Source organism: Diadema antillarum, unplaced genomic scaffold (genome assembly GCF_040938485.1).
Source record: "Diadema antillarum isolate AM-2024a unplaced genomic scaffold, OU_Dant_1.0 seq00000098_RagTag, whole genome shotgun sequence".
Taxonomy (NCBI): Eukaryota; Metazoa; Echinodermata; class Echinoidea; order Diadematoida; family Diadematidae; genus Diadema; species Diadema antillarum.
Window position 1 is genome coordinate 1,651,493 of NW_027271187.1, and position 27,221 is coordinate 1,678,713.

Sequence of the window (27,221 nt, forward strand, 5' to 3'; positions counted from 1 at the left end):
CGAAGGAGTTTGACAGGGACGCAGCTGCGCAGGCAGCTTTGGCAACCTTTCATAGCATTTCGGGGAGACTGAACTCAGCCAGGCTGCTCCATTGGAGGACGACATCCAATACTGTCAGAAATATATACGAATATATTCGTACATATCATCCCAGCTACTGCTCACATTGGAATACCGTTTTTCTCGAACTTGTGGCCGAAAGGCCAATTAAAACTACGCAAACATGGCAGCTAACATATTACTGATTCGCCTTTTCGTGATTAGTGCCATTGTCGTCTGCCTTTATCGCTATCATCCGACTGCTGCCCAGACAGGTGGACGGAGAACTGGGACTAGTGGGACAGGAACTGGTGGTGGAAGCTTTAACTCAGGAGGTAGTAGTGGAGGTGGAACCGGTGGTAGCGGAGGAAGTTTTACCGGGGGTGGAAGTAGAGGAGGAAGTGGAGGAACCGGTGGTAGTGGGGGAAGTTTTACGGGAGGTGGAAGTAGAGGAGGAAGTGGAGGAACTGGTGGAGGAGGATTTACTTCAGGGGGTAGCAGTGGAGGTGGAACCGGTGGTAGTGGAGGAAGTTTTACAGGAGGAGGAAGTAGAGGAGGAAGTGGAGGATCTGGTGGTAGTGGGGGAAGTTTTACGGGAGGTGGAAGTAGAGGAGGAAGTGGAGGAGGAACCGGAGGTGGAGGACTTACTTCAGGTGGAAGCAGTGGAGGTGGAACCGGTGGTAGTGGAGGAAGTTTTACCGGGGGTGGAAGTAGAGGAGGAAGTGGAGGATCTGGTGGTAGTGGGGGAAGTTTTACGGGAGGTGGAAGTAGAGGAGGAACTGGAGGAACTGGAGGAGGAACCGGAGGTGGAGGATTTACTTCAGGTGGAAGCAGTGGAGGTGGAACCGGTGGTAGTGGAGGAAGTTTTACAGGAGGAGGAAGTAGAGGAGGAAGTGGAGGAACTGGAGGAGGAACCGGAGGTGGAGGCTTTACTTCAGGTGGAAGCAGTGGAGGTGGAACCGGTGGTAGTGGAGGAAGTTTTACCGGGGGTGGAAGTAGAGGAGGAAGTGGAGGATCTGGTGGTAGTGGGGGAAGTTTTACGGGAGGTGGAAGTAGAGGAGGAAGTGGAGGAACTGGTGGAGGAGGTTTTACTTCAGGGGGTAGCAGTGGAAGTGGAACTGGTGGTAGTGGGGGAAGTTTTACAGGAGGAGGAAGTAGAGGAGGAAGTGGAGGAACCGGTGGTAGTGGAGGAGGTTTTACGGGAGGTGGAAGTAGAGGAGGAAGTGGAGGAACTGGTGGAGGAGGATTTACTTCAGGGGGTAGCAGTGGAGGTGGAACCGGTGGTAGTGGAGGAAGTTTTACAGGAGGAGGAAGTAGAGGAGGAACTGGAGGAACTGGAGGAGGAACCGGAGGTGGAGGATTTACTTCAGGTGGAAGCAGTGGAGGTGGAACCGGTGGTAGTGGGGGAAGTTTTAGCGGAGGTGGAAGTAGAGGTGGAAGTGGAGGAACTGGTGGTAGTGGGGGAAGTTTCACGGGAGGTGGAAGTAGAGGAGGAAGTGGAGGAACTGGAGGCGGAGGTTTTACTTCAGGGGGAAGCAGTGGAGGTGGAACCGGTGGTAGTGGGGGAGGTTTTACAGGAGGAGGAAGTAGAGGAGGAAGTGGAGGAACTGGTGGTAGTGGGGGAAGTTTTACGGGAGGAGGAAGTAGAGGAGGAACTGGAGGAACTGGAGGGGGAACTGGAGGTGGAGGGTTTACTTCAGGGGGAAGCAGTGGCGGTGGAACCGGTGGTAGTGGAGGAGGTTTTACCGGAGGTGGAAGTAGAGGAGGAAGTGGAGGAACCGGTGGTAGTGGGGGAGGTTTTACGGGAGGAGGAAGCAGAGGAGGAACTGGAGGAACTGGAGGAGGAACCGGAGGCGGAGGATTTACTTCAGGGGGTAGCAGTGGAGGTGGAACCGGTGGTAGTGGAGGAGGTTTTACCGGAGGTGGAAGTAGAGGAGGAAGTGGAGGAACCGGTGGTAGTGGGGGAGGTTTTACGGGAGGAGGAAGCAGAGGAGGAACTGGAGGAACTGGAGGAGGAACAGGAGGCGGAGGATTTACCTCAGGGGGGTAGCAGTGGAGGTGGAGCCGTTGGTAGTGGAGGAAGCTTCACAGGAGGTGGAAATAGAGGCGGGAGCGGAGGAACTGGTGGTAGTGGGGGAAGTTTTACTGGAGGAGGAAGTAGAGGAGGAAGTGGAGGAACTGGAGGGGGAACCGGAGGCGGAGGATTTACTTCAGGGGGTAGCAGTGGAGGTGGAACCGGTGGTAGTGGGGGAGGTTTTACAGGAGGAGGAAGCAGAGGAGGAACTGGAGGAACTGGAGGAGGAACCGGAGGCGGAGGATTTACTTCAGGGGGTAGCAGTGGAGGTGGAACCGGTGGTAGTGGAGGAGGTTTTACTGGAGGTGGAAGTAGAGGAGGAACTGGAGGAGGGGGAGGAACTGGAGGGGGAGGATTCACTACAGGAGGTAGCAGTGGGAGTGGAACGGGTGGTAGTGGGGGAAGTTTTACCGGAGGAGGAAGTAGAGGAGGAAGTGGTGGTAGTGGAGGAAACTTTGTAGGAGGTGGAACTGGAGGAGGAACTGGTGGTAGTGGAGGAAGCTTCATGGGAGGCGGTGGTACTGGAGGAGGAACCGGTGGTAGTGGAGGAAGTTTTACAGGAGGTGGGAATAGAGGAGGTACTGGTGGTAGTGGAGGAAGTTTCATGGGAGGAGGTGGAACAGGTGGAGGAACCGGTGGTTCTGGAGGGAGTTTTACGACAGGAGGAGGGACAGGAGGAGGAACTGGTGGTAGTGGAGGAAGTTTCATGGGAGGAGGTGGAACTGGAGGAGGAACCGGTGGTACTGGAGGGAGTTTTACGAGAGGAGGAGGAGGGACAGGAGGAGGAACTGGTGGTAGTGGAGGAAGTTTCATGGGAGGAGGTGGAACTGGAGGAGGAACCGGTGGTACTGGAGGGAGTTTTACGAGAGGAGGAGGAGGGACAGGAGGAGGAACTGGTGGTAGTGGAGGAAGTTTCATGGGAGGAGGTGGAACTGGAGGAGGAACCGGTGGTACTGGAGGGAGTTTTACGAGAGGAGGAGGAGGGACAGGAGGAGGAACTGGTGGTAGTGGAGGAAGTTTCATGGGAGGAGGTGGAACTGGAGGAGGAACCGGTGGTACTGGAGGGAGCTTCACGAGAGGAGGAGGAGGGACAGGAGGAGGAACTGGTGGTACTGGGGGAAGTTTCATGGGAGGAGGAGGAACAGGTGGAGGGACTGGTGGTACTGGAGGAACTTTTATGGGAGGAGGAGGAGGAACTGGTGGTAGTGGAGGGAGTTTCATGGGGGGAGGTGGAACAGGAGGAGGTACCGGTGGTAGTGGGGGTAGTTTTATGGGAGGAGGTGGGACTGGAAGAGGTCCCGGTGGTGGAGGTTTCATGACTGGTGGTGGTGGTAGTGGTGGTAGCGGTGGTGGTGGCACGTTCGACGGTGGTACTCCCATCGGTGGTGCAACTCCTCAAGAGTTTTTAACAAGATATGACGAGGCAGCTAGTGAAACTATTCCTGACTTGCAAAGGAAAAAGTGGGACTACTACACAGATGCGACAGAAGGAAATCGACAATCGTTGGTAAGACTTTCTACCTTTATTGAATCTCTCATCTCTTTTCCATATTGCACATAACTTCACAAGCAAATGACCTGCCTCATACCATTCCTTATCATTAATCATTGTCCTTGCCTTGTGGATTCGACACACGGGCTTTGCCGTGTCCTAGATTTTAGCATAGCATCACTTTTATCTACAGATCTGCTGAATTTGAATAGATATTAAAAATCTTCTCAAAGCAGAGAAACATTATTCAGAAGTTGAGGGCCATTGCATCGAAATGGGTAAGGATTTCACGTCAAGTGTTAAACCAAGATTAGACAAGTATTTATGCTCAACAATAAAGAGATAGCCAATACTGGTATCAATGATATTTCAAGACTTCATTTTCATCCCCAAAGAGGAATGCGTACTGCTTGAGTTTGTTTTCTGGAACTGAGGTACTGGAGTGAGTAGGAATGATACTGTACGCATTACATGAGATAAGATTGAGACCGTCAAGTGACCATTGTACTTATTATGTGCAGTAATTTGCAGTTTAAACATGATCGTATTAAGCCTCTGTGTGCCTCATGAATTTCCAGTCCATAGATATGCGTGTGAAATTTGTGCACATTTTACTCATTTGCACAGGGAGACAAATATAAATGGTGATGATGTTGGTGGAGATGAGGTAAATTATATTTATATATTTCAGACGGTTATTGGTGAAATGAGTACATTAGTATTACATCTAATAGTAATCATAGACATAAGATTATATGCACCAATTACCATTATCACCTGCATTTACAAATGTGTAGCCTACGTTCAAGTCATTGTGATTTCTTTACTGTTTAAATTCTGTCTTCAGATAAACATAGGATTAAATGAGATAAAAAAGATATAATGCTCTATTTATTTCTACATCGCCATTACCTTCACGACCTATTGTTTAAAAGAGGCAAATCTTGGGATATGATGAGACTTGATATTTACATCTAAAAAGGTATAACACGTACTGATATTTATCTGTGACCCCTCACATTGTCCTCACAGAGAAGTTCTGTAGGGCCTAATTGGAACATAATACAAACAGCCTCCTGTAATTTCCAAGATCAGACCTAGAAAAAATGACAAAGTGATCTTGATCTGATGTAATACGTGCTATTCAGAGTTATCATATTCAAGATGAACCTTAAATCATGTTTGTAGATGAGATTTTACAGTTTTGTTTACAGATTCAACATACTTGGGTTGTTCAAGTTCAAGTTCAAGTTCGAATTTATTCGTTTTTCCACAATAAAGTCATACAAACATAAATCTCACTTTCTTGAGTGACAGAAACAATGCATGCAAATTCATACAAAGAAAACAACAATAATGGGAAAAACTAACAGTATCAATACATTGCAATTGTTGCAGAGGTAACGAAAATGAAAGAATTGTCAATATGCACTGTGTGAAAAAACGGAGGGACCCACTAAAAAGACAATGCTTGTAGAGTGTGGGCCCCTCTAGTATTAAAAACTCGATGCAAAATTTGACTAAATATAGCAACAAAGCAGAACGAAAAATTAGACATAAAAAGTTTAGCAGCCCACTAAGAGACAGACGGACAAACAGTTACACACAAAACAATAACAAACAAAATAATGAGCATGAGACAAGACTGGGACAGCAACAAGACTACTTATAGGGAAGAAAACTGACTTGACGACACGACAGGGAACAAGACTACAGCGCGACGAAGAGGTAACAAAATAGACAGGAGTATGCAACAGAGACAACGATCCTCGGAGGTTTGAGGAAGAAAGAGAAGAAGAAGAAAAGAAGAATATACAACAAACCCTTCAACTGCGAGGTATAAGTTAAAGAAGATCTTATCACAATCAAAGCTAAGGCAAAAGTAACAATAATAATAAGAACGGCAATAAAGATTTTGCGGACGGGTAACAAAATAAGCCTATGAACTAATCTGATTCAGGGGGTCGTCATTATAGGATTGCAAAAGAAAAAACTTCAATCTCCTTTTAAAGGAGTATATAGAGGGAGCAGATTTTATATCGTGGTTCAGGGAATTCCAATAATTAGGTCCAGTGTAAATAAGAGTATTCTTTGCTAGAATCGTTCGAAGAAGTGGTAAATGAAACTCGTTAGAGCGTCGGGTGGGGTAATTATGGATGATTGATTTTTTTGGAACATAGAACCAAAGATTTGGATTTGGATTTGGAACATAGAACCAAAGGTTGTTGCCGCTCGTTTGTACCTTCCGTATATCCCACAACCGAAAGTCATTTACCTTGTATCTGTGTGTATGTGTGTTTGTGTGTGTGTATGTGTTTGCTTGCTTTTCATCTGATTGGTGCATGTGATAATTAAAAGCATACAGCACAATTAAGGGGCGCAATATACCAATTGGTTTAACTTATACTTGTACGTGATGTAATAGCAAACCTTGTGCCTGATACAAACAAGAGTTCCGATTATTCTTACACCTTTCAGCTGGTTATTTACGATACTTAAGTAATTGATATTTCTTTTGATTGTTGATTGTGGACAATTTAATATTTTTTTTTATTTCGTGGACAAAACTTAATAACCTTTCACAGTTTCATCATATATTATGTAATATTATATGTATGTATGTATGTATGTCACTCTGCAATTCAGCCAATTAGCTGCCATGACAGTTTTGTGCATGAACCAGACTGAACTGAACCCTGGAAGCTTTGATTGACTCACCAAATCCACGGGAATCTTACAAAGCACTTGAAACTCTGAATTTACTGAATGTCGTTTATATCTAAGAAAGATCTGATGGAAGTGGCTAAATTCATTGAATCTACACAAACTCAGAAAGGAATATGCAAATCGTTGCCAATTTGAAATATGAACAGGAGGTTTGATCTTCTCATGTCTGTTGCCTAATTAAGAATCGATTGTACATTATGGAATTATAAGAGGCTACTGACCTTCACTCGTAACAAACAAATGACCCCCATAAAAAAACAATAGATGAAAGACAATATTTTACCCCACATTTTAAACAATAGGCAATGAATAGTTTGACAAAATGAAGAAATATATCATTTAATCACATGACAGTCTTTTTAAAAGTTATGATTCCTTCATAAATTTATGATTTCACCTTTGCACGTGCTCTGATAATGCAGCGGGATTACATCGCATCAAATGTGGGGCAGTCATGGCAGAAGACATTTCATCAATTAATGACGCATGCAGTACAAATCATAACTACTATTGTTAATAACTTCTTGTATTACTTTATCATACTATCTTCTGTTCAAGATGATAACGAAAAACTCCGGGTGCTTGAAAAATATTTCCCAAAATAAGACAACGTCAACCATTCTTCAGAAGATGTTCGCTCGATTAGTCTTGTATCGTCTGCCCTGAATTGTAATCTAAATCAGTCCTGGCACCAAGATTTATGTTCTATCAATTGTTGTCTTCCCTTGACCTTGACTGCCGAATTGGAACTCTTCTTTATCTCTTCGTCTTTTTCTTGATTTTCTGTTTGCTCCCCCCCCCCCCTTTCCTGCCTAGCTCAATTCTCAGCAACAGGCCGGTCAGCTGGCTTCCAACGCCCGCATGACTGCGCAGGAGCAGCGCAATTCCCCGGCTGCCCGAAATGCGCCGCCAGCAACCAGAAGACAGGTGGAAGAACTCGCCTCTCCATCGAGGGCACCAAGGTTTAGCCAGGCCGGTGCGGAGGTAAGCCGTAGCATCATGCAAGAAAGACTCACATCACACATTACATGAATTTAAATGTAAATTCTGTAGCCTCTTACCCGAAGTGGCCAGTAAATGTTTATAAAACCATGGAGTTAGATAAAGCCAGACCAGACGTTCGATTGGAAGTTCAGTATACTATGATACAATGTACAAATGTGATATTGTATTTCAGAGATGTCATATTTTTGCCTTTTTTTTTCCATGGCCAGTCGGCTTGGCGTACTTTACTTTTTTTTAACAGTATGAATCACTATTGTTACAAAGCACCCTAATCATTTATTACAAATTGTAGCACCTATAGTGTAGATATAGAAGGCTTATACTGGTAAAATGTTATCGAGTTGTGTGACAAAAAGATACATAACAGTTTTACATCTTATTTGCAGTTTTAATTTCACTCGAGGAATATGTCTGAAGAGCAGGGGTAAATTTGCAGATTCCCTTTAAGGAAATATCTTCAGTTCTTGTCAAGCCACTTTTTAACTAATTACCCTGTCAGGATACATTCAATCTGTCATCCATAAGCGACCTGCATTCCCTCTCAATTCATACCACCAAAAGTTCAATGTTTCCCTCACTGTTCTTCTCTCGTGGAAATCATTCATCACTAATGACAGTTGTTGCCTCAAACACTAGAGCTAACCACCAAGTAAAACAGGCCTACTTGCCTGACAGTATACATACTCATGAGCTACACACAAGGCAAATAATTAAGGTCCATGAGCTTGACACTAGGCAGGTAAGGCCCAAGAGCTCGACACTAGGCAAATAAGGCCCATGAGCTCGACACTAGGCAGGAGATCGACACTAGGCAAATAAGGCCCAAGAGCTCGACACTAGGCAAATAAGGCCCATGAGCTCGACACTAGGCAGATCAGGCCCACGAGCTAGACACTACGCAAAATAAGGCCCACGAGCTCGACACTAGGCAAATAAGGCCCGTGAGCTCGACACTAGGCAAATTAGGCCCAAGAGCTCGACACTAGGCAAATAAGGCCCGTGAGCTCGACACTAGGCAGATAAGGCACAAGAGCTCGATACTAGGCAAAATAAGGCCCACGAGCTCGACACTAGGCAAATAAGGCCCATGAGCTCGACACTAGGCAGATCAGGCCCAAGAGCTCGACACTACGCAAAATAAGGCCCACGAGCTCGACACTAGGCAAATAAGGCCCGTGAGCTCGACACCAGGCAAATTAGGCCCAAGAGCTCGACACTAGGCAAATAAGGCCCGTGAGCTCGACACTAGGCAGATAAGGCCCACGAGCTCGACACTAGGCAAATAAGGCCCATGAGCTCGACACTAGGCAGATCAGGCCCAAGAGCTCGACACTACGCAAAATAAGTCCCACGAGCTCGACACTAGGCAAATAAGGCCCGAGAGCTCGACACTAGGCAAATTAGGCCCAAGAGCTCGACACAAGCAGATAAGGCCCAAGAGCTCGACACTTGGCAAATAAGGCCTATGAGCCTGACACTAGGCAGGTAAAGCACAAGAGCTCAACACTAGCAAACAAGATCCACGACCTCGACACTACGTACATTAAGCCCCGTGATGTAATGTCGAGCTCGTGGGCCTTTTTTGCCGAGCGTCGAGCTCGTGGGACTTAGTTGCTTAGTGTTGAGCTCAAGGGCCTTGTTTGCCTAGTGTCTAGCTCGTGGACCGTATTTATAGCTTGAGGGCCTCTTCTATTTATGTCAAAGTCGTGGGCCTTGTTCACTTAGTGTCTAGCTCCTGAGTTATATGACTCACGAGTTGTAGGAAAATTCGTAGGCTGTACATGACTCGTGGGCAGTAGGACTTGTGAGTTGGTAGACTTGTGTAGATGACTCGTGGATGTCGAGCTAGTAATTAAGTGACGCGCATCTGGAATTCACTTCCAGCATCATGAATGATGTTGTAGAACATTTTGGTTTTGAAAAGAAAGATAGTTTGTATTGTAAGGTAAACTCTTCTACAAAGGTCATTTCAACCTCAATCTTTCGCGTGAACATGAGAGCTAATACGTGAATGATGACAATGTCGGAGAAAAAAAAATCAAAGAAAAATGAAGACATTTCTCATTCTTAGTATTGTATTCAAATATCACTGACAATTAGTATATGTTTTGCTCGAGATGCCTGCCTCGAAGTTAGGTTAACATTGAATAGTACCTTAAAGCAGAAATCCATGATATTCCCATCTAGCATAAATTACCGCTAACATTACCTGCTGCTGTAAGGGGTTTAAGGGATCAGAACCAACAATGATCGTGAAAGCTCGGTAGTCTAGTGGATATGGCGCCTGTCATAGGAATCAGGATGTTGTTGGTTCGAGTCCAACCTGAGTATATATGCATACCCATATATGACTTTTATCATGGCTAGGATTAGTAAAGCAGTGAATATGCTAATTTACGTCAATGTAGGACAATTTGTCAACTCACCAAGACCCAAATATCATTAATTTGAATTAGCAGTATTATCGTTATTTGCAAAACATTGTCACGGCTTTAATTAAACGGATTTTAATTTCTACTTTTGCCCCCACCCCCTGTTCCCTCTCAAGGCGGAAAACGTGAAATCTCGCATGAAGCAGCGTTATCTCTCTTCAAAAGTGTGCGATGACAACCGAGGAGGAAGCAGGCAAAATTGCCGAGGACTGAACCCCGGTAAGTCCGACGCTCCCTTCATTAAAGGGTAAGGACGGCAGGTGGTTTTTCTGTTTACTTGTGCTTCGAATATAAGAGATGAAGGTTTGCGGCTGTTGTTGTTTTTTCTTTGCTGTTGTCCCTGGCATTGTTTTTATGTTGCCTACTTTTCCTCTTCTTTAAGTGGGTAACCCAATTTCCCCTGAAATTTGTAAAAGGGCTGCGGAAGGCTTTTATCTTTCGTTTTTTTTTTTGTTCTGCTTTTTTGTTTGTTTGTTTAAACACACGGGGTAATAAAATATCCATCACACGGCTACGATTTTTGTGAAGAAAGAAAGAAAGAAAGTATTGAATGAATACTAGCGTTTGCGGAATTTATCCACTATGCAAATTCCGTGAACGACTTTCACCTGGTTGTGCGTTCTCATGATACCCATTTAATGTTCACTATTCATAGATTGTAAATCATTGGTCCACAACAGAGCAATATCACACATGAATAATGGAGCCAGGTTCGAATTATATCATAATTGCCTGTAGTGACGTCACATCAGGTAATTGCAGAATTTGACTGGCTGTCGATGGGGCTCGAGGGAAATGACGTGTGCCTTGTTTATCGTTGTAGCACAACACTCTATACTCCCTCCCCCCTCCCCCGACCATATTTTCTCTTAACACTTATCGTTTCGGGAAAATATAATATGTCCGGGAAAATATAGATCCCGCCTGGATGCCAAATGTTATATTACTCCTCTAAAAAGGCAATATCTGTCTTATTACTGCCCGCAAGCAGTTGTCACGCATGCGCACGCGCCTAATTGTTTGCGACATCAAGGTCCATGCAGGGGCCTGGGAGTGATGTATCGTTACAGAGCTTATAGACCCGGTAAAATATTCTATGAATGTTTCCCTGTTGTGCATTGCTCTCTAAATGATAATTATATTGCGATATGTGTCTATATGACTGATATATAGACTGTCATACAGCAAAAATAAGGTCGTGCCTAATGGTACTGGTACCCTTTACACAAAGCGATTGTAAGTCGAAGATGCAAACTTGAGTAAAGAGTACAGTATAACGTTGTGCTCCTGCAGTCTATCGGGCCGGGAAGGAACTCGATGAAAGGTTAAAAATGCAATTTGACATTATCTTCTTCAAGTTGACTTTGAGAACTTGAGCAAAATCAGATGAAGAGAACGGTAGAAAGTATAGTGTAGGCAAATTGGACATAAAATTAAAGGGGGAAAGAGATATCGAACTTTTTAAAGTATCACCGGTTTTCACCGTAAAGTAACCCCTATTGTCTAGAAGGCATAGTTATCAAGTACACACTAGGCGTGCAAGTCACATCTTATCGGTTTATTTACAGGTCAGTGGAAGGTTTGTGAGGTGATGATGTAATCATAAAATCTTCTTGTATGCACGTGTGGTTGTATCACTATTTCATGAAAATGTCTGACTCATTAAAATTCTGACTTTCTTGAATTATCTTCGATCTTTATTTAAAACAATAAATCTGCCATTACTTTCGCTTGAATTTTACTTTTTTTTTTGCTATTGAAGCGAACTTGTAAAAAAACTACTTGCACTTTAACGTTGAGAAAGAGCTCGAATAGCAAGGCGAATGGCAAGGTTAAGTTAAGCTCGCCCGAATGAAGATCACAACCACTTGGGAAGCACGAATGAGGGGACGCCCAAGAGCGTTGTGGGTCGCCTCTTGGTGCGAGCTGCACGCCCATTCGCCGGCCCCGGATGAGCTCAGCAAGATGCTAATGCCCTTTGCCGAGAGGTATCCATTGTCTGTCCTCACCTCAAGAGCTGCTTCGGAGCAGAAAGTGGTGAGGAGTTACCTGCGATGACAGGAATTGTCACGATAGGTGTTGTCGTGGCAAAGGGCAAAGAATGCTCTAGAAGTGGGAAGGGGGGGGGGGACATTATATAGTCCAGGGCGCGAAGTCGCTTCGTGTGCGGCATTATTTTGTGAACCTTTAAAACACACACGAACACACATAAAAACCGCGATGATTGTTCAACGAATGTAAACAATATAGGCCTAAACAAAACTTTTTTTAACGTCACTTAATCTAAAAAACACACACAGAAAACACAAGCATGAACACACGTACATAGACACCCACCCAAAGCTATAACAGAGTCAGAAGAAAAACGGGCCCTTGTTCCAATAACATTTTTCCCATTTCACCAAATATAGCTCGAACTTATTTCTTTTTAAAGCTATTTCTTTTTTTTTCATCCCGATATCACATTATCTTCTTACGAAGTTCTTCAAAATTAGGAATTACATCCTCCGACCTATATCTTAAAAAAAATCAAAATGAATATTTTTGTTTTAAAATGTATTTGATATCAGGGTCCCCATACGCAAACACACAGTTCCAGAATATGTTTCCACCAATTCCCTTCACAGATTATTCTCAACGAACTTGAAAAGATTGATTGTATGTAATGATGATTGTATGTAATGATCTAGATTGAAATTCTCTGACTTATGTTAAAGGGGTTTTGCGTATTGGTCTGAAGAAACCATTAGTGATTTTCTTTATTGAAAGTGTAAAATCATTGTGCCCATCTTTAATTCATACAGTGTATGATTGCTATAGATTTGTTTTAAAAAGATCATAAACACCTTTTTGGATCTGGATGGAATATCTTGAAACAAGATTGTATTTTCACAGATTTTCAACGAAAAACCATAGCCCTCTTTTCAACGAAAAACTATAATCTTCTTTATCAAACAAATAAAACTCATATTGTATTCCCCTTATGTTTCCTGCTTTTTCAAACTGCGTCACCTGTTTTCCAAATTTATTCCAAACTTTATTTTCACTTAGTCTAGATTATGAAAATATACGACTGCTCTTGTACAATATTTGGCAAAAGTTTGCTCCACTAAATTAATATTTTTCGCATACAAAAACATTTTTTACTTGCATAAATAATCCTTGCTATAAAGAATAACACACACAAGCACGGACGCAAACATATCATATATATCATTATATACATATAATGATACATATATATATATATATATATATATATATATATATATATATACATGTATACAGTGCGTGCTTATGGGTGTGTGTGTGTGCATATCCACATATATTTCATGTTAAAACTTTTACAATGGATGACAACAAAGGTACGGAAAGTTGTTCTGTGAATGAACAGCTGAAATCATGTCATTCGCATCCCCCCAAATTTTTGTTCCTCGCTTCTTTTCACCCATATGGCATCAGGTCTTGGGGTAATTTTGCCCTCAGAAATGTTGATAGTTTCCTCTTTCGTGATTTTACTGCATATCCCACATCAGCGAGAGATTGGATGGAACTGGTTAAATTCATCAAATTTCAAACAGGTCAGAAAAGATACTTCTATTTGACAAGTTGAAAGGAAATAGAAGCTAAATGATATTTCCCTGTTGCCTCGAGTCAGAAAGTTGCTACGTTTCATCGTGCACCACAATTTAGTAACTTTAAGACCTTCCATTCCGCTGTGGCGTAAAAATTGAAAGGCAAATATCCTGGTAGAAAAAAAAGCAAAAATATGTTTAGAACATATTGCAGGATTATTCCGGGCTGGTGAAGATTTTGATGAATATCGTGAGATTTCTGGGCTGTGTAATACCGTACCATGTTTTTCAGGATTCCCGCGTGCTGCTTTCCCGATCTTGTTTGAGTTTTTTTTTTTTATTTGTCGCTGCTGCTTTCGCGGCACTTCTATGACACGTGCAGAGCCCATGGAAATTACATCGTGACCTCAGAGGTCAGGTTCATTTTGAAAAGGCTTGAATGGATTCGCCACTGGATGCAGCCGGAGGAATTTTCTCACCATATCTTCTTCTCACTTCCCTGACCCTGACGTTAGAATACTTTGCGAAATGAAATTTTTGCAGAAATATTTCCCCGCTGCTAGCTGAACTGTGCCATGTGTCCTATCAATGCGTCAAGGTGTAACTGGGATTGTGCATTCGTTGGAAACGATAGGATAACCCCTGAAATAACACACTTAATACCAAGTATCAATTTTTCTAATTTTCCTTGTATTGTTCGTAAGTACAGTATCATTAATGCCCAAATCAATAGTTGACTTTATGTTACTAAGAGGTAGTTTCGTACATCGTGCTTTCTGTAATAAGAAAAATGATATTTCCACTTGAAAAAAAGAGGAAAAAAGAATTAGAGACATAATGTACGCTTTCATAATGACGCAAAACGATAAGCGGAATGAAAATACATACTTGCTCATCCATGCAACATCGAGAATAATTTTAGTTGTTGTGGCGGTTCTGATATAAGAAAAACTATGTCAGGACAGATTGACTTCACCAGATTTGAGCTTAACAAAGTGGTTTGCATTCGCTATTGGATGCCTAGCTGATTTGATTCGATCTTTTTTTTTCTTGTTAATAGTTCCTTTGATCTGTTGCCGCATCATTTTCTCCGATTACTCTTACATGCAAATACCAAACATGCACATCCGCAGAGAGAAACATGTTTGCCTCCCTGCCTCTGTGGCATTAATGGGCCCTGTAGGTTTGTCCATATGCGTTCAGCACAAGGGATATATTATTCGGGGCCTACATCCAACGGTCCCTTCCGATTGAACGGTTCCCCTTCCTGCCTCCTGCTATCTCAATGAGAAGGTTGTGTTTCCCTCCAAAAACATAAAACCGTCAGAGGCACGAATCAACTTCCCGCGCAAAGTGAGGTTGTGTTGCAGTCAGGGATGACGTCATTTGTTTTTCAAAAGTGATCTTCAGCTCCTTTTCAAGCCCTCTTTTCAGTTTGTCCGTTTGTTTTTTTCGTTGGTCGGTTTTATTTCTGCTTTTTCAAATCACACATAACAAGAGAATAGTGTACACTTTGAGGATAAAATTATTACACGATGCATTAAAGGCTTAGCATACTGTTTTACAAATTGATTCAAAATACATACAAAGATTATGAACATAACATTATTCGATGTATGCTCAGAGACTTATAGCATACTATATTTCACAAAGAAATTCAGAAGGAGGTTGTGAAAATAACAATGATTGTAAAAATTAGCTTAGTGTTGATTGAATATTCATTCCGAATATGTTATGTCATCACAATAACCAAAAATTAGAGGAAAGAAAAATAGTGATTGTGGGAAAAGAAAAGCAGGAGACCGCGATCATAAGCAGCTGCTTGACATGGATCGAGGCCTTGGGGTCAAATTCGAAATTAAATTTTTACTTACAAAACTGTAAGGGACGTGTCTACAAAGTAGAATATAATCAACTCCAAAATATTTCACAATTGTTTTGTAAAAAAGAGAGCTCTTTTTAATAACTTTCTCAATCTTTTCGGTTAAATCGTTCGTTGAAAAAAAAGAGGAAACTTAACATTTCCATCTTAATCTCTTTCATATCAGCTCCGATCTTTACAACACCACCCTGTTCTATTCTGGTGATTTCAACGTATTGAGGAAGGTCACCTTGAAAATGAACTGTCGTTTTCACCGTTAGCTTACAGAAGAAGAAAAAATTAAAATGGTCGTAAGAAAGGAACATCCTAACGCCACTGAATTTCCCGAAAGCAGCTAAGCTTACATATTCAAGGAAAATGGGTTTCCCAAATGTGAGACTGGTACACCGATTCATTCCTCAAAATGTTAGATCCTTTGACTGACTCGATCGATGTTTGGTTGGTTCTCCAGCGTCATTCACTTCAGTTGGAAAAATGAGCCACACGAAAGGAGTTTTATATTGTTTGTCATCATTCGTTAAGGAGAAGCTTCTTGCTGCGAAATCTATTAGTCTTGCCAAATCTAGATGATTGACATTACCGTCTGACGCCTAATAGCAGTTTCTATAAAGAGTTTTAAGGCCAAGCTATTGATATGTTTAGATAATAGTGTGTTGGTTCCCTGATTTTCTTTGTACCTCTTTTCAGAGACCTAATGTGGCTGCGACCTCTCTTTCTGAAGGCTCTTTTCACTTCTTATTCTTTTTCTTTTATTTATTCTTCCCCTTTTTTTCTCCTCCTCCTCCTCCTCCTCCTCCTCCTTCTTCTTCTTCTTCTATTCATTCTTCTCCATCAGTTCACTTCATTCGGAACAAAAACCCCACAGGAGAAGATTTATGTTTTTAGTCGATATTCGCTCAGGAGCTTCTTGCCGCCTTACGTCAATTTTGCTAAATCTAGATTTTTGCCACTAACGTTCAACACTTACAAGAAGACTTCTAGGCAGAAAGTTTCAAGGTCGAACTATCAAAGTGCTTAGATAATGTGTTCGTTTCTCTGATTTTCCTTTTACCGCTTTTCAAGGACTTCGGTTGCTATCTCTCTTGCGGAGTCCTCTCTTTACTTCATCTTAATTCTTTCTCATCATCTTCATCTACTTCTATTTCTCCTTCTTCACATGGCCAAAATGTTGTGCTTTTCTTGATTTTTCGGCAAACTTATCTAGAGTAAGGTCGTAGAAATTATTTCAAAGTAGCAGTATAATCCTTTACAAATCGGATGTAGGATATACTTGGCAAGCTCGACTTTGCACAACCGACCAGACCTTAATATCCAGACGCTCAAGGGGCGCCGTCAGTGTTGACTTTTGACATTCAAATGGCAAAAACGTTCTTGCTTGTTCCAATTTTCAGTGAACTGCAACTTTTGTCTCACAGCTCTCGAAATTAAGGTATTCCTTTTCTCCCTCTTTTTTGGCAGATTCTCCCTCTGAGGGGCTACGAATAAATCAGATGTACCTGGGCATGTTATATCGACCAAATGCGGGATTTATGTAAAACAAAAATTCATCCATTCCCTCGGGTGTTTTACAAATAATGGTTTACTTTGGATCGGAATGTTACGAACTCATTAGAAATGTAACCATACCTACAAAGTTACTTAAAATCACTTTGGTGACAGGGACAGAAAGAACGGCCAGGCCTTTAGGATTATTAAACCAATAAGTGGTGAAGAACAAGACCAAGCGATTGGAAAAACTTGTATTTGCTGGCTTTGCTAAAACGTCGCTTCCGAGACAATGAATCTGGATTGGTTGTCATTTCGCGACCCTGTTTGCCAGCCAGCAATGAGCAAAGGAATGGTGAGGTGCTTAAAAGTGCAGTTGATGCATTTTCCCTCTAAAAATGTCCATCTAGGCATTACATTTTATTTCACCCGCAAACCACGTGCCGAGTCCTCATGGCGGTTTTCGTGACAGATCCCGCGCACGTGATGCAATTTCCTTCTTGTTTGGATTATAGTTCTGTTTTCAGTGGAGGGACAAGAAGCAATGTTTCAAAATGTTGATCTTGGTCACACACACACACACACACACACACACATAAAAAAAAAGAGAATAGAAAATGCGATTTATCTTTTTTCCTTTATTTTCAATGCCCTGGTAAGAAAAAAAAAAAGCTTTTGTCGCTTCACCTAATTTGGTGACTGTTGGTTGTTGGTATGTTTAATTTTTTTCTCTTTTTTATTTCGAAGATGCTGAAATCAGCGAAAAGTCTAAATAAAGAACTGTTTACATGCGTCTTGTTTATGACAACTCAGAAGGCGAGAAAGCAATAAATGTTAAAAACTCATCCTGAAAAAAAGCTGCTTGAGAGGCTCGCAGTCTATACCAAGGAGGTCCTAGGCCTACCACCTTGGTCTCACCATGGACGGTCTCACAAAGAATTTTCCTTTATTCTGTTTCACCAAGCCGAGCTGAACAAGGCGCCCAGTTTACTTTCATTATTAACCCTCCTTCCCTCAATAGTTTCCAGTCATGAGCAATAGGCTTTGCTGGTCCTGAACAAGGTGTCAGGGCAGGTTATCACAGTGTATAGCCATCTCGTCTCAAGGTTCTAAGGCGAGTTTCAACAAGTCGTCGTACAGCTATTGTGATTCAACATTCAGTGAATATCTGGTCGAGAATAGAACTGGGCTCTGCAAACTGAGATCGACCATATTCGTCATTTCTACAAATCAAATCTTTTGCAATGCCAATTTGGATGATGGAGCTTTATCATTCTTGAGAATGAGAATGGAATTGAAAGAATGATCATGTTACTGCGGTACTATTGATATGTCCAGATAATACATTTTCTATATTCGTCATTCCTGTGTCAAGCAAGGAAAATTTTCGTTAGGGTTACAAACCATTTTTCAACCTAGGAATGAACCTGTCGTACATCGTATCTCATCTGAAGATGGTTCAGCGTGGGAAAGACACATTTCAATGATTTGCATGGTAACCACTATTCCAATTACCATGATGATAGGAACAGAGATAAATGCTGCAAGTCCAGCGCGTTCCTGGTCATGTAAATGCTACTCAAAAAGTTCAACACTGATGGCTTCCGCGGGTCATCGGATTTAATGTTGCCTGCACTATTCGACTTTGCCCTGAAACCATTCGCTGCGATGTCTACCATTTTACTGATTTAGAGGTGTCGGGACCAATCAACGTGCTTGGAGTAAAAACTTGCTGATTAATACCACGCCTTAAACCATCAGTTCCAAAAGACATTGATCTGCATAGTTTTTTGCGGTTTTGCATCGTTGCTACATTCTTCAAGTTCATGGACGGTCATACATTCAGATCTATGTCATTGACCCGGCAGCTTGATTTGCGATTAAGACATGGGGCAATGTTCTCTGTCGTGAACCCCCGTTGCATACATACGGTGTCAGATTAGGTGTTTCGTGTTACCGATTCATGTGGGATTTTCTTTTCTATGCACGGTGTTTGAAAGATAAAGGGTAATAAGCTTTCAGGTGTAAGCCAGGTGTCAGATGTGGTGTTGTCATACCAAGGAGTTTAAAGTGGCCTTTGGTGTACCTAATGGTGTTCGTGTTTTTCGCCGTACAGAAACCTGTTCGACGTTTAAGTGTGTCTCAGCTGTCATATGGAAGGTGTGTTTCGATGTTACAAAGAATAGACTTCTAACGAAGATTCTTCGTCACAAGTCTATTTTGTGAGAAGAATCTGTACTCATTGCAAATTGACGAATAAGTATCAATAGAAGAGATTGATTTCCCTGCCACGTTCACCACATATAGACTTCGAGACCTAGAAAATGATTTCGTGGATCGATGGATAAACCACATGCATATGTATGTATAATATTTACATGTAAATTCATATACGTACATATTTAACATATTAATGTGTACTTAAAAATTATATGTATTATATCATATTATATACTAATTATAAACACATATATGTAAGCCTATATATATATATATATATATATATATATAAGTATTTACACAGAGAGAAAGATATCAATATTTATGTATTTATACAGTTTGATGTACACTCAGCAAAAAAAAAAGAAGAAAGTAAACGCTTTTTCAAGTTTAGATCTCTCATAGAATACAAACCAGTATTTTGCTGAAAGCTAATGTAGTATATACCATATTGAAGGTAATTTAATTCGCTATCAACCTGGTAGGTCAACAAAAAGGAAAACTTTACGCATGAGTAAACACCATTGTTTTTCTCTTCCAGGGCACAAAAGTAAAAATTGCAAAACTGAACAAGTTGTCATTCATGCGTATGTGCTCTTCCATAGAACAATAAGAACAAACAACAAATTTCACACAAAAATAAAAATGAATTAAGTTGCAAAAATAAATCTTTGATCTCTATGATATCTTTAAAGCCCAAAAGATTAATGGAGGAAAATAAAGCATCTTATGTCAAATCTAAATTCAAATGGAGTAAAAGAAGAAGTAATAATTAACAAAAATGGTAGAAATTTGAGATTTTTTTTTTTAAATTAGGAAATTGTAAACATTGTTTGGTTCTTGAAATTGTCACATAGACTGTTAAATCACCATACTAAATGATATAAACAAAGAAATTTTGCTCATTTAATCATCTTTATGCTTATTATTCCCTGTTATTGAAGTTTGACTTGACAGAAAATTCTTATTTTACCCCTTTAGTTTCTCACTTTGTTTTTCTGAGAGGTTATGAAGAGATAAAGAGAACAAAAACTTACTTTTCCTATTTTATTCATGTATCTCATCGTGTTAAACTGGTCTTTTCTTGTCAATGTTATCGTGAAGCAAATTGCAAATTAAAGAGAACATGTCAATTTTTGCAATTTTTATTTTTGTGCCTCGGAGGACATAAAAAAATATGCTCACTCATGCGTAAAGTTCTCACCTATTAGCTTAATAGCCACTTAAATTACCTTTAATATGGCATATAATACCTTGATTTTCATAAAAATCTTCTATGAAAAATATGACCTCGAAAAAGTATTTACTTTCTATTTTTTGCTGAGTGTACTTTTCGTGGAGTTCAAGAGATAAGGGCCAGTCGATATAGCTTGTGGTCCTCCTCGACTGGCTTCAGTATAGAGACGCTCAAACAAAGCCATAAAACGGAAAGTCAGATAGTCCGTTCCTTTCGTTTTCTTTCTTGCTTTCAAAGTCTTAGCACACTCCATCGACAACCCCACCTCACCCCAGTCTGTATTTCTCTATAGCAAGGCTCCCACTTAGCCGAGTTGGAGTCTCGAGTTGTGCCGAGCTGCGCGAGCTTGAACTCGCGAGAACTCGCTTGAACTCGCGTGAAATTTGTTAATTTTAATGAGCTGCGCATGAGTGATCTACGAGGTAACATCGAGTTTACTACGATAGCTGTACGAGTGATCCGAGCGTGATACGAGTCATACCGATCTCGGTGTGAGTTGTGATGACCTGCGTACGACTTAAACCAAGCTTTCATCGAGTTATAAAGAGCTCGTTACGAGCCCATTACGAGTCCGTTATGAGTTCACGCAATCCCTACTGTTCGGTTTGGTCTCCAGTGGAGTCTTTCCTCCCATATTCTTCTATAGGGACCTGGGGCCTGTTTCATAAAAAGTTCTTACGATAGTAAGTCTTGCTGGAATTACAATCGTCATGGAAACGAGAAGAATCCAGATTCCTGATTGGCTGTTGCAAGTCCATTGGAAGCCGTCATTTCAGCAAGAGTTGCTTTAACATTTTTTTTTTAATGAAATTGGGCTCTGGTCCTTTGGGTCTTGTTCAGAGGCTTGGTCTTTTGACTGCCTCGGTAGCTTATCACGAATGATCTCTTCTGTTTCTACTGTCTCTTCTACCTCTTCTTCTTCCATTGCTTGATTGATCTCCATTTCCTTCTGCTGTTTTTTCTTGGATTTCTTGAGTCAAGGCATGTTTTTTGTCTTAATGTTTACGTAGTTCTAGAAATGCAATGGCAATGACCTACTGTATCGCGTGTAGGGTTGAATGAATGTCCCAGTGTCATGAAAACGCTGCGAAAATGTGAATAATTCCATATTAATGGGTCAGTGCAATGCACTCTCAATAAGCTAATACAAAACTCCTTGTAAGTCGCAGAGCTCGATCTAAACTCCCGCTTAGCTCGAGGGCAACTCCGCCTTCCACATAGTGGTGGTAGGGTCGTAGTGCTCGTATCGCACTCTTCAAATCTCGAGCAGAACTCGCGTATATACTTGAAGGTGGCGAGTTACGAAGAGTTCATCGCGAGCGTCGTCCGAGTATTGAGAGTTTGTTACGAGTAGTACGAGTATATTACGAGTTTAAAAAAGTTCAGCACGAGTCACTTCCAGTTTGGGAAAATTTTGAACATGTTCAAAAATTTTTGAACCACTCGCGAGTTCACGGGGAGTTTTGCAGATTCACTACGAGTTACGCGAGTTGTCGCGAGTTACATGAAGAGCTTTACGCGAGTTATCGCGAGTGCCCCCTTGAGGCAATTCGCCACAACTCGCCAAAGCTCGGCACTGTAACTCGGCTAAGTGGGAACCCTGCTTATCAATCTATCTTTCTCCCTCTCTATCTCTTTCTCCTCTTTTCTTCTTCAGTTTTTCTTTGGTTTTTTCCTTCTCCAACGGCTTGCTTAACAAGCTGTGCTTGAGTTCCCAAATTGTGAAGTAAAGCCATGGCTTTGTCGGTAAAGAGTAAATAAACTCTGGACAAGAGGTTAAAGGTGAAACCTCCGACCTCTCACATTTCTCCGGTACGTCCATAAAAAAAATGGAAAATGGAAAACGTAGGGGGACAACGTCAACGAAAAGCTGTATACATGTACTTCCAGTCGGGCCAAGTGCAGTGTATGCGGAAAAGAAAACAACAAGGAATGGCAAGCTCAAAGGTTTGGAAAGACTTCAAGGAATAGATCAAACTAACACCCACTTATTCCCGTGGGAAAGTGATCAGTCGTTCGCAGTCGTTTGGACACTAAGATTTACCGATATTGACACGTATAGCGATCAGAGGCGACGCCAGTCAAATCATCAGTATTCAGCGTCGCCCCAAGTGTATACGGCAACGTCACCTTCAGTTACCGAGGCCTCTTCGTCAGGAGTTAACGAAGCTCCATCTGCTGAGTATTTTAAGATCTCTGCAAAGACGTAGTTACTGATACTTATCGATTTGGTATCACGTTACATCGAAACTTTTGGCGCCATTTTCTGTTTTGGATGATTAAGTTCTATTATTCGAATTCTATGGTATATCAACGTGAAGATATCTTCGCCTGCCCCGTATAGTTGTGGAAAGAATAAGAAACCGGTCTTTGAAGTGAAGTTCAAGTATTTTAGATATTATGTACAAAATACATTAGTCTGCAAAACAAAACTATTGGCAAGAAAAGCACAGTCCAATTGTTTTAAATTGTATGAAACACTTGTATCTTAGTTGTCTGGGAAATATCAATCACAGAGTGAAAGTACATGCACTCATCCTTTTTCTTGATGAAGAAAAAACGCCGGTAAAATGTTCATTTTTGGAGGGGGAGGGGCATGAAATGTCAAGAGAATGTCCCTAGTTCCTTTATGAAGAAGTTCAATAAGTCCTTATCAAATATTCTTGAGCAATTCGCATGCCTGTGTCTCCTTACCATTCTGAACACATTGCACCTTACCCCTTATCCTCGAGAATTATTACAAGTTAAAAAAAGTGTTTTCCATGAGGTTTATGTTAACAAGAAGTGGATGGATTGAGTGTCATTTTGCAATTTGATCACTCGTCAAAAGTTTATGCAAACATTTAATGTCCTTGAAATACTACATAAACAGAAATTTATGAGTATAGTTCGTCATCTATTCTGATCATCATTTTTTTTTTAAGATGGCGGTACGTGTCTTAAGTGCTGACACCCAAACCCCCATTATCCAGCATTCAACGAATTCCAAATATACCTCATGACCTGCAAGAGCATTCATGAGCTTTCTTCAGACGTTGGCCCAGACCAGGTCGTCAGGCTTTTCGGGGAAGGGGAGTGGCGCCCCATGAAATTTTGTTATTGACCTCTATAGCTCCTGACTTATGACCTCTCAAGCAACCCCCACCCGTTTATGCCCTCTGACAGAATACGAGTGGGGTTCATATACCTCGAACTTAAGCTATATGGTGGTGTCGCATAGCATTCATCAAACTTCTTGCCGAGGTAAGGGGGTTTGTTTGGTGTGCTCTCCATATCAAATCCCCGGTGAGAAGTTCCTGTCGCATTTGGAAGGTACAAGAATGGACGTAATTGATTGTATGCGACGCCGACGACCCGAATCTGCTTGGTTTGACGTCAGAGACTCATGATTGGACGTGATTAGTAGTGATTTTAGATTTATTACTAGAGGATGGCGAAAGATCTGCAGTCGACAAATTCAACCCAGGTTATACTCCCTTCCCCATTACAGTTTTTGTTGTTGGCGCAGTGTAACATTCAACCTGAAATGCGTAATCCAACATCGCAGCATGGCAACTCGAAGGAGTCCATACCCAAGCATTCTGCTCTTGACAATCCTTGCAAGTACCGTATGCGCCTTGATAGTCAATAACGAAAAAGTGTTAAAAAGGAAAGAAGGGAAAAAAGATAGGCAAATAGAAATGTAATACCGCATATGTTTTTGCGAACAGATATATAAAAACAAACAAACAAACAAACAACCAAATAAACATATACACAAACAGGTATATACATGTATTGAATTGAATTGAATTGAATTGAATTGAATTGAATTGAATTGAATTGAATAACTGAAACTGCACCGGTCTTACACTCGAGACACAGTGAACAGTTCCAGCACGTTTATTTTCATATTTCACTTGGCATCTATGTTATTCAATTATACTAAGCAAACACACACACACACACACACACACACACACACACACACACAAATACAAACAAGAAAAATACAAAATATCATATAAAGTGGATCATAACTAAAAAGTGTGACAATTCTCAATAACATGTGAAATATGAAGGAACCGCAAAAGCAAAGCTCGTAACCGCGGGTTCCAGGGAAAAAATACTAGTGTGAGTACGTTTTGCAATGGAGATAGGACACATACTGCAAATTACTAATGACAAAACTATATGAAAGCTAAAATGGCAAGGTACAAAGGGCAAAAGAAGTAAAAGAAACGTAAAACAAAAAACAAAAGGAAAATGATAAGAACTGACTGAAAAAAGCATTCAAATACACAGGTATACGAGCTTATATCTACCATCAAGTTCATTACGAATTCAAAGTATGAGTATTAGTGTAATGATTAGGAAAGTAGAAGCAAACGCGCTGAAATCAGAGGAAAGTAAACGTTCGCTTCATATTGATGAGCCACACATTAAAAGAGGATAATGTAAAATAACAGGTTAAATGATTCTAATCAGACAAGTTACAATCATTCAGTAGCATTAATTTGAGTTTTTTGTTTGAAAATGAACAGAAAAGAACATTTTTGTGAAATATATGAATGTGCTCTTCTAATTTCATGTAATTTTGAGACGCAATCAATAATGTGTAGCGATACTTCACGCCGCGACCAGGTCAAGACAGCGAAACGGGAGTGGAAAACTTGACGGGGCATGTCACCAAAAATCGTTATCACTCTAAGCTATCAGACCTCCTGGATCATGGCCTTGACAGGAAGTAAGGAAAATAAGTTGATTAGGTAGTCGAGACATGAACCCTGACTTTTGTCGATGTTGGAAGTTTCTACTGTTTGAAAGAATTGCTCTGTACTCACATTCGGTGGTGTGCTTGCAAGTTGCGTAGTCATTGTTTTTGCCGTGTTTTCCGCCCTGTTCTTTCTTCATGTGTGAATGTGTGTGTCTGTGTGTGCGCTAACTTTTCTAACTTTGCTTCTCTTCATTTCTGCCTCTCTCTTAAAAAGGTCGAAAGTTCTAATCAAGTTATACGTGAAATGTCAAGCATTTGCGTCAATGCCTCTACGATTTTGCATAAAAACACACAAATACATTTTATCCATGCCTGCGCAAATATTGGGTATTTCATTTTTTTTAATTGGTTTTGATTTGGCATTTCGTATGTGTGACCAAATGAATTTTGACTAAATTACATATCAAATATCAAAAAGTTGCAGCAGAAATACTTTGGAGAGATAGAGAAAATGTGAAAGAATTTTGTAGCATGAGCTTCAGGTACAGCAACTATCGACAAATTGCCCTACGAATTTCATTAATTTCAGCTCCAATATAGTCTCTTTGTTTCGATTTGCATGTATCGTTCTTCATTCTATCACAACTAATAATTTCCCCGCCATGAAAGCAATCGTTGTAATTGATTCATTCTCTCACTCATTGCGGCTTACGTATTCTGTGTTTGACGGCGATTGAATCCTATCTTAGATTTTCACGTGACTGTCCACCCCCTTTTCGGCAGGTGCGTTCCCACTACTGCAGATTTCTCTTGATTTTTCTATTTTAGGCGCCACGGCCATCCGGTATACAAAAAGTAAACTTCTCTGGAAGGCCATTATCATTGCACGAACAGATGATGTTGACTAAAATAATTTGTTCGAGGGAGCAATATGCTTTAGCAAAGAGTAATTGTCTTCAATGTCATGACATGAGTTTGCCCCGCTCTGCGGGATTCAGGGGCGGAGGAAAAGATCGCGACAGCAGTGGTCTAGCAATGATTCATAACATACTAGATCTAATCAAGTGGATGTATCCATCTACTTCCGCAGTGGCCAAAAGGCAAAAATAAAAATGATAAGCAGAACCTAACATTCCTAACATTGAATTGAATTGAATTGAATTCCGATAACTTTCTCACAACTTCACATCTACGATTCAAACGAAGTTCATTTCTATTACAAAGGCAAGAATGTGTGCTGTGAGGTGTGTGCTGTTGTTTGTTCTTTCAAAAAGCAGCTGATCAGAACTCTGCCTTTGATCATAGGTCATAATCTCCATGAAAGCTGGAGGTAAAAAAAAGTTCAACAAAGTTCAGTTCAAGACACGCCCTTTTAGGGAACCAACCAGAGTGTGTCGAGCGAAGACCCCACGGCTTAACAACAAATTCCTCTGACAAGGGAGGATTCCGGTAAGGAATCTAGAAGCATCGAAGGTTTTGAGAGAAAGAGAAAAAAGTATTCATGGCTTGCTATCCTCAAAGCTTGCTATCCTCAAAGCTGACCTCTGTTTTATGACAATTCATGAATAACGGGGCATATAGCGAATCTGCAAACGTCATGGGTACAATTCTAAACTAAGCGAGATATTTCGAATGGCATGAGATAGCCAGGCGATGATGGAGATGATTGTTAAGATCCTTGATACGTGACAAGACAGTGAAATTTTGATGCTCACTATGAATAAGATACTTCTATATCAGTATTCATGTTAATTGAGCAAAAGACATTATTGCCTATCTATTATCCATTAGTTCCCTGCCTTTTGCAAGCCTTTATGAGTCGAAAATATCGCTTTAAAATGCACATGATTTTTGTTTGTTCAATTTGATAGATGACACATGCCAAACTTGCACATTTGCCCCGCCAGTATGACTTCTTCTTTTTTTTTTTCTTTTTTTTTTCTTTTTTTTTTTGGGGGGGGGGGATGAGTACCTTACATTTGCATTCTTTATAGTAATCATTTTGGTCTGACATATCCAGATCAGAATCTTCCCTGTTTTGGAAATGCTTTGCTACGGTAACACCTACGTGCGCTCATGGGAGGTGCTTCAGTTTTTACTTACCATTCCTTTAGGCTGTTAATGTCAATGATTTCAGAGGAAGATTCTTTCAGAGTTTTCAGAGTATACATAGATATGATTTCTGTAAAATGTTAGTGTTCTTCCAGTGACTTGTTTACCACTGAACTGACTACGTGTATTTTGTTTGTCATGTTGGACATTCACGAAGCTGCCTTGGATATCATATAGCATCTCGATCGCGAGAGCTGTAATGCAATTGCGGACACACCTATTTTTTTTCGGATCTGAAGTACACA

The 27,221-nt window shown here is 41.0% G+C and overlaps 1 protein-coding gene and 1 pseudogene across 1 annotated transcript in view; one reads left to right on the forward strand and one right to left on the reverse strand.

Moving 5' to 3' along the window:
- Positions 1 to 367: 367 nt before the first annotated feature.
- LOC139726764 (uncharacterized) lies at positions 368 to 1,069 on the reverse strand (annotated as a pseudogene).
- A 1,960-nt stretch (positions 1,070 to 3,029) lies between these two features.
- LOC139726765 (angiotensin-converting enzyme-like) overlaps positions 3,030 to 27,221 on the forward strand; it is a 41,143-nt gene continuing 16,951 nt past the window's right edge. The window contains exons 1-3 of the mRNA XM_071637755.1: positions 3,030 to 3,620; positions 7,149 to 7,316; positions 9,886 to 9,988. Of these exons, the coding sequence (XP_071493856.1) occupies positions 3,030 to 3,620; positions 7,149 to 7,316; positions 9,886 to 9,988 (862 nt within the window). The remainder of the gene's footprint in view (positions 3,621 to 7,148; positions 7,317 to 9,885; positions 9,989 to 27,221) is intronic.